This window comes from Melanaphis sacchari, unplaced genomic scaffold (assembly GCF_002803265.2).
Source record: "Melanaphis sacchari strain LSU unplaced genomic scaffold, SCAv2.0 Contig36_pilon_pilon, whole genome shotgun sequence".
Taxonomy (NCBI): Eukaryota; Metazoa; Arthropoda; class Insecta; order Hemiptera; family Aphididae; genus Melanaphis; species Melanaphis sacchari.
Window position 1 is genome coordinate 4199747 of NW_020271232.1, and position 8694 is coordinate 4208440.

The 8694-nt window shown below is 25.2% G+C and overlaps 1 protein-coding gene across 3 annotated transcripts in view; it reads left to right on the forward strand.

Annotated features, from left to right (window-relative positions):
* LOC112596987 overlaps positions 1-8694 on the forward strand; it is a 174647-nt gene that overhangs the window by 110483 nt on the left and 55470 nt on the right. For all 3 annotated transcript variants that reach the window (XM_025342878.1, XM_025342879.1, XM_025342880.1), the window contains one exon: positions 6722-6883. In XM_025342878.1, the coding sequence (XP_025198663.1) occupies positions 6722-6883 (162 nt within the window). The remainder of the gene's footprint in view (positions 1-6721; positions 6884-8694) is intronic.

Genomic DNA, 8694 nt, shown 5'->3' on the forward strand with positions numbered 1-8694 from the left:
TTATATATATTCCACGAATTAAAATTGAAATTCTAAAGAGTTTATAGATTTTACAAAGAGGTTATATAAATTCAACGAATTAAAATTTAAATTCCAAAGAGTTTATATATATTTCATGAGTTTAAATTTATATTCCAAAGAGGTTATATTAATTCAACGAATGAAAATTCATATCCCAATTTATATTAATATCTACTGCTGTGCTATCATTGCAGGCAAAACCTATAATAAATATGAGTTATTCAAATATTTCTTTTTCATTTACTAGCCGTTTATTTTCAATAAAGATTGTTTTAGCTAAGAAAATAAACAAAGTACAGGGACATACATTGGATAAAGTAAGGTTGTATTTAACCCAACTTGTACTTTGTCATGGTAAAATTTGTGTATTTATTTCCAGAGTTAGATCTATTGAAAAATTAAAAATACAAATAATACCGAAAAACAAAAAAAAAAGAACAAATACTATGAATGTAGTTTTTAAAGAAATTCTATAATAATAATATACATATACATTAAAATTTTTATTGAACTGCCAATTTGTTTGTATTGGGTAAAATATTTACAGTTTTTCCGTATGAATACATTATTATGCGTATATTTATTAATGTCATCAAAACTTAAGAACTTAAATCAATTTTCATTTTATGTTTTTCCAAAACATTATTGTCGTATTATTATAACTATATATTCATTATTCATACTTATATATATTATTAAATATTATCATTTTTTTACTATAACCCGGAAGTGACAGGTAATTTAGCTAATATATTAAAATTGATGTTTCTATACAAAATTATATATCTATGTATCTATGATCATAATAATATAATTTTTTTTTTTTAAACCATTGTTTTACAATGTCATCAAATTATGTTAAAAAATATTTATATAAAGGTTAAAACTTTTTAAAATAATGAATTTAGATATTGTAGAGTTATAATAGTTATTTGCTTGAAAATACACAGTTTATTTATACTAAATACACTTAATTACATTTTATCTTATGAGATTCAATTTAAATAATAGCAAATTTAAATCGATATATTTATTAAAAAAATAAGCTCTTTAAAAATAATTAAAATAATCTTACATGCAATTTTATAGTATAATTTATTTTATATATGAGTAATTGAAATCATAATATTATAACTCGTGTAACACATAATAAGCCTTATTAATTTTTCTTGATTATTGTTAAAAAATCAAAATGAATTAATCTCTTATTTTAATCGAGGAATAATTTGTAATCTAAAGGTACGTGCTATTTACCTCTTGATCAAATGACTATTTTAAATTTACATTATGTTAAACAAAATATGCCAAGACAATAACGGTACAATGAATGTGTGTGCTAAGAAGTGGTAGCTATAAAAATTCCATAAACATACCAATGATTAAAATGGAGCACTTTCAACGTATATACCTTTATTGTTATATAACATAATACTGTTGTGTTCAACATCCATACATAATAATTACTGTGACACTTTTTTGTTTAAAAATTTAAATAATGGTAGTAACAATATTATTAAAATATTATGTTATTTCAAATCTATTCAGTTTCTTGTTATTAACAATTATTATATCGGTGCGTCATATTTCACTAGTTGTACCATATTTTATTTTTAATAAAATATAAGCTATAAATTAAATGCTTATTTTCTTTTTTTTTCGTCTTTTGCCGTTAAAAAAAAAAAATATTGTTATTTGAGTTAAATAATATATTGTCTTTACAGTGTATTCATTATTAAAATTATTATAATTTAGGGACAAATAGTTTAATATTATATTTTCTTACACTTTATTTACGATCAATATCTCAATAATTATATAACTTAAATAATAAATAAACAAAACTAGTTTATTTTTATTGAATCATACATTTAAACTGGAAATGTATTAGCCGATCGTGTTTATTTATTATAAACGGAAAGAGAACGCTTAAAGCGTACGTCCCTGGCGTGCCATTAATATTGAATTTGAGGGTACAAGTATCATACAATATTTAAGTGAAGGGAAAAAGTAATTTGATAACAATTTATAAAAACGTATTTCGGTTTTTGATTAGATAAAACTATACAACATGATACTATTATACCATACTGCAAACTAATTAAAGATGGATTTTTAAAAATATGTTTGGATAATATCAAGATTTGTGAATTTCTATTTACACGGACCAAATCAATAAACAGAAACTTATAATGGTTAGTTTTTCACGATATTTATATGCATATACAATATTTATCTCATTTACGATAAGTGTTCGTATTTGGGCCTTCCAATAACTCTAAACTAACACACACCACACAATGGATCGATCCTTACCTTGCACGCGAGCGGTCGTTGTTTACAAACTAGTTTAATAATTGTACATTTTTAGGTAGACCAACAGTGTTATACCTCTACAACGACGCTTTGCCAGAATAGCTACGCGCAGATTTTATTGTATTTTATTTATTTTTATTCTGTCACCAGAGAAGGTAGAAAATCCTCATGGTTAAGAAAATAAAACCAAGTTAAAGTTCAAAAAACGTGTCGAATTCGACCCAAAGGTTCAAGATATATAAACTGTCGACGTTATCCAAAGAAAGGGGTTGTATTATTATGATACTACTTAATGCTTTTATACCTAAACTGTCTTCTATAATATGCATTTAGTATTCAATGTCTTATATTTTGTTTTTATATACGTATACGATTAGAACGATTTTACGTACAACTATGTATAATATATATGCTAAACGCGTTTATTTTTTGTAAACAGTGGAATCTGTGAATATATTTTAATTTTTTATTCATTTATAAAACATACAGTTTATACTCAAAATCCAGTAAGTAAATATAGTGGAATCATGAATGTATAATAATAATAATAATAATAATATAATGATACGATGATTGAGATTATCCATTAGTAAGACTCTTCAGATCCAATTAATTATTTAATTAATTTAAACTATTAGTTTAAAAATGCTTCATCATATTGCCATTTGAGATGATATGAATAGTATGTGGAAAAGTAATAAACATGAATTTTTTTTTGTAGTCTAGTTGATTCACTTTTTTTGTTTTAAATTCTATGTGTAGCCACTGTAGCTAGTTGTATCTGACGTACCAAAGAACTGAAAGTATTATGGGATAAAAAGGCTGATTGATTTAAAAGGTTTTACTTATGATAAAGTCCGAAACGGTTTTACGTTTTTCCGAATATATATATACTATATAAGCCCAAATATATTTTATTAGGGATTTATGATTTTGGATGGACTGAACATTTAAATTTAAATAAAAGGCGCACCTGCGTGACTACGGATATTGAATATTTTACGTTTGATTTTTGAAAACGAGTCTTAAGTTAATCATTTGTCAAGAATAACGCTTAAATATTTAACCAATTCTATAATATAATTATAAATATCTATACAATTAAGTTGAAGTAACAGTGAGCATTTTTTCCCAAGTGGGAATAATTTATTTAATAATTGTTCTACTCGTAGGTTTATTTTGATTCACAATCCAATTTCCCGGGTAGTTATTATCGAAATATTTTTAAACTGTAGTTATATTTAATATTTCGGAAATGTTTGGTATGTGATGTGTATACACTGAATAAATCAGGGAAAAGGAAGACTCTTGTAGTTAGGGAGAAATAAAAGAAATTGATGCGTTGTTTTGTCTGACTGCAAATATGTGAGCATATTATTTTAATGCGCAACAAATACACATATGAAAAGAACAAACATATATTAATAAATATGCTTGTATTATGTCGATTGGAGAGCTTATCTGACTTCTGAGCACAAAAAGCAATTTAAAATCATATAATATAACATGATATTCCATGATATAAACTGGGCTTACTGGTAAGTGGTAAGTTGAATATTATATTTATCCAGTTTACTGAACTGCTACCTAACGTTGATTTTTTTTAACGGCGGGAATACGATTACTGTGTACAAGAGTAACAATTATGGTAAATATCCTCAAGGTTTTATGACCCTTGTGAAAAAGTATGATTTATTTAGTTTTACTATTAAGTAATAATACATAGTATTGTACAAATATAATTTTATATATTTTTTTTAATTTAAATTTTGCAAGAGTTTAATATAGAAAACTTCATTTAAACACATCAATTTCTTTTAAAATAATTGCAGTCTATTCGCACGTCATATTACATTATTGTATCATAAATTTTACGACCAATATAACTCGCATATTATAAAAATATCATAGTTGTAAATTGTTTTCTACTATGAGTATAATAGCTAGCGAAAATAGTTTATTTAAGTAATGGTGGTATATATTAGCGTACAAAATAGTGGACTAGTGGTTATGCCTCCCTCTACATAATATCAGGCACTTTATTGTATTACTTATTTATTTATTTATTTATTTTGCTTACTTTAAAGCATTTATAATTTATTTTTTTTAAATGACTATTTTTTAATAAAACCATTAGGTAATTCATATTTTCGTCGAACTCTATTAAACGCCTAATTAATATGTTGTTAATTACTCTCAATAATGTAACTTATTGTTAACAAGACTAAATTAATAGTAATTTAGTAGAAATCGTATATAGTAATAAACTAATATAATATATAATATTACATGGATATTTATAGAAATTATATTACACCTTACGTCATAAATACAGAAATACACTGTGAACTAATCGATCTTATATGACTTTTTATGGTTTGCAAGCAAGACAATCCAATATCACAGATAATTTTACTTTTAATACCCGTGTAGGTCTATACTTAATATTAATTTTTATGTACTAAAACTGCTAGTGTTGTGCATTATCCATAAAATATTTAAATGTATTATGATTGTTAAGATATCATAATAAATTAATTCTTGAAGAAAACATAATTTGACTAACAAATATTTAATTAGGTTCTACCGAGCTCCATTCTACTTAGTAGCTTGAACCATGTCAATTAAATATTTTACGATTTACCAAGAACTTGTTGAGCTCTAAATGCGTAGAATATTAAAAATGTTTAATATAAAATGTACATTATAACAAAAAACTTGTTCACTTGATTTTTTTTTTAAATCAGTAAAAATATATTGAAATATATTTTTAGGAATATCTAGTGTAATATTATAAATTATTAATGATAAATTAATAATATAAATGAGTATTAATAACATAAATAGATGGTTAACACTTAGTATGTGTTAAGTATATACAGATGTTTAATTAACACGATTAATATTACGTTTATAAAGACTTATTTTATTTAACTGAGTGAGTAAATAAAATATGTAAGCAAATATAAACTTTTTTTTTTTATCCACTTTAATATACTGATCTACATATATGGCCACAATATTACAATACAAATATTAAATAAATCGTATGTTATTTATGAATGCAAAAGAAAATTTATAAACATAAAAACGTCATGACGATTTAGAGTTAGAAATTATAAAGCACTGTAATGAATATATTAAAATATAACTAGAATTTTATTGTACTTTGTGGTAAATGAAACATGATCTTTTAAGCTCTTGCAGATTACCCACATATGAAATACATGCATATTTATTAAAATATAATTTATTCAACAATAAAAACAAAATCATGAGGTATTATTATAATATTCACCAAATCATTATTCTATCAAAATATTTAGTTGAATTATAACTGTAGGTATATGTGTGAATAAAATTCGAGGTGGGTACACTTGTTGTATCGAACAACTAACGAATTATCAGTTCATTTTTGTTATCGTTTTCAAAACGGTAATAAAAATATAATATATTTATAAATAGACTTGAGAAAATTTCGTACTCATATCCGTCTTACTAACGCACAACAAACCAAATTTTAAATTCAGAAAAATCCATTTTACTCTATAATTATTTTAATCTCCAACCAAAATCGTTTAGGAATGCAATGATTTATCATTGAATTCAAATTTAACATATCAATTACATAACGCTGACCTACTTAATAACAAGGTACACTTGACATTAACTGGCTACTGTGCAGGAGAGAGGCTACCTGCTTTTTAAAATAACTATCATTGTATAATATATATAAATATTTTTTATTATTATTATTATCATTATATTAATAAATTGTATTTTTTGCTTACGCATAAAGAAGTCTTTTATCATATAATAATATTACAGAATTTTAATCACATTATATTATTTTATGAAAAGTATAAAGAAGTATGTCGTATAATCATAATATTAGCTGTACTTAAATTCTTTAAATAAATACTCATTTTTTGTTAAAGAATATAAAATTCTGTCTACTTGTCAATACTTATAATATTGACATTAAAACTTCAATTATGGTTTTTGCTCTCTTCGTTTTTTTATCTGTTCTTTTTCCTTTTTATTTATTTTATTAATCTCAATTTTCTAATATATTATTCAATGTTGCAACATAATGTGAAAAATATGTTATGCGGAAACCGGATATTTTATTGCAATATTTATTTTCTTGCCAATAACTTTTAACATAATTTATTATTTTCACTATTTAATGTTTTTTTTTTTTTTTTAACTGTATTACATTTTTTGGTAAAATATAACTTACTTATTCTATTTCAAAAAATTGTTTGTCCATTTAGATTTGTCTTTTTTGTTAAATATAATTTATGATAAATAACCATATTTTATGTACTTATTCGTGTCTTGCTATAGAATTCTAAATTTAAAAAATGCGTCCAAATATTTTCAGGCCAAGTGGACTTATGGACACAAGAATCACAAGGATGCCAATGCAATCACGATTTACTTAGACAAGATTGCGCCTGCTGTGTACCACAGGGCGGATGTCAATGCGGAGCATTAGCGGTGAACCGTTGTGCGCAATGCGGTTTGGAGCAACATTGCACTAACAGTACGTATATATGTATATAATATGGTGTATTATAAAGTAATTACCTATATTCAATATTCATCTAACAGTTGTATTAACATATTGGCGTAAGTTTTATATTATGTAATTGTTTTTAAATTTATAACGTTAATGCGACATTTAGACGACTCCTCTGTATGTGATATATTATATTATGATTAGCCAAAGCCATATTATACTTATGTAATAGATACAATACAATGTTTTAATTTTAATTGTGTTGGCAAACAAACAAAAAAAATCGTAATATCAAATTTCTATTGGAATCGATACTTTAACAATAACTCTATTTTAAATAAATGTTAATACCTATTATAAATGATACATTTTAACATTCATCACATAATATCATGTTGATAGGTACCTACACATCATTTATCGACTCTATTTAAACTATTATTATACATTTATGCTAAACACAACAGATGTATACCTACATTTTTTTTTTTTTTTTTGTTACTACTATCATTATTTATGACATTTTTTAATACACACGGTTTCTGGGATTTTCTTACGATGAAAATTGTTCCATGACACGGAAGTAATAGATGCAATGACGTCCAACCAATCTTTTCTACGGGTCTTGCGAACGAATGTGTACATAATATACTGAGTGATTATTTTCGCATTGTACCGATGTAAAGTAATTTTCTCATTAAATATCTATATGTGTTCACTTAACTTAAAAGTTTTTTCACATAATTTTAAGACATTAAAATATGTTTTTCCTAAATGTTGAATTATAATTAATGTACAAGCAATGCAAATTAAAATTTAATTTAATTACATTTTTAAAAATACAAAATTATTGGAAATTACTATTTATTGATTAAAGAACCACCCTATATAATCAGTGATTACGGTAATTGTGACACGAGCAAACTGTTACCGCCAGCGTTTAGCGAGCCCTACTGCAATAGCGACCTGCAGCTTTTATAATCAGTACTGTCACGTATAGATCCTAGTGATGCTTTTGAATAACTAACCAATTAAATTATCCAACCAGGAGTAGTCAACAAGAACAGAGATTATTGAGCAAATTAGAACGATGCGAACATATACACGAAATTAAATGGATTAAAACTATACACAGAATGATTCACCAAACAAGCTTACTCTTATTTATTTTTTATATTATGATGATAAATAATTTCAAAGTTTGAATTAAAAAAATTTCAAGTATACTTAAAGATTATATATTTAATAACATAAATTTTCACACCATTTAATGAGTCTCGTGGTAATATAATTTTTTTTTTTTTTTGAAAATTAAAACGTTTAGATTTTAAATAGTTTAAGTTTGTGTATTATAGAAGGTATTGAAACTATGATTTGAAAATTTTAGTGATTAATATTCATATATAGTAATATAATTTTCTAAGTAGGTACAATAAATACTAGATTTAATAAAACGAATATTTTAAATTTTTATTGAATCATTTTGAATATGACTATAATATCTCCTATGAGGTGTATTTCCCTGGCACCCCCACCTCCGAATTTCGGATTCAAACCAAGGGCTTTCGTTTGTGCTACGTTTGTGCTGGATTGTGCTCGAATTTCATCGTTTGTGCTGCAACCCTTCAGGAGTTATAAGGGATTTCTTTTGGGGGTGCTGGCGAAACGACTGCACCCCCACCTCAGAATTTCGAATTCAAACCAAGGGCTTTCGTTTGTGCTACGTTTGTGCTGGATTGTGCCCGAGTTTCATCGTTTGTGCTACAACCCTTCAGGATTTATAAGGGTTTTTTTGTGGGGGTGCTGGCGAAACGACTGCACCCCCACCTCAGAAT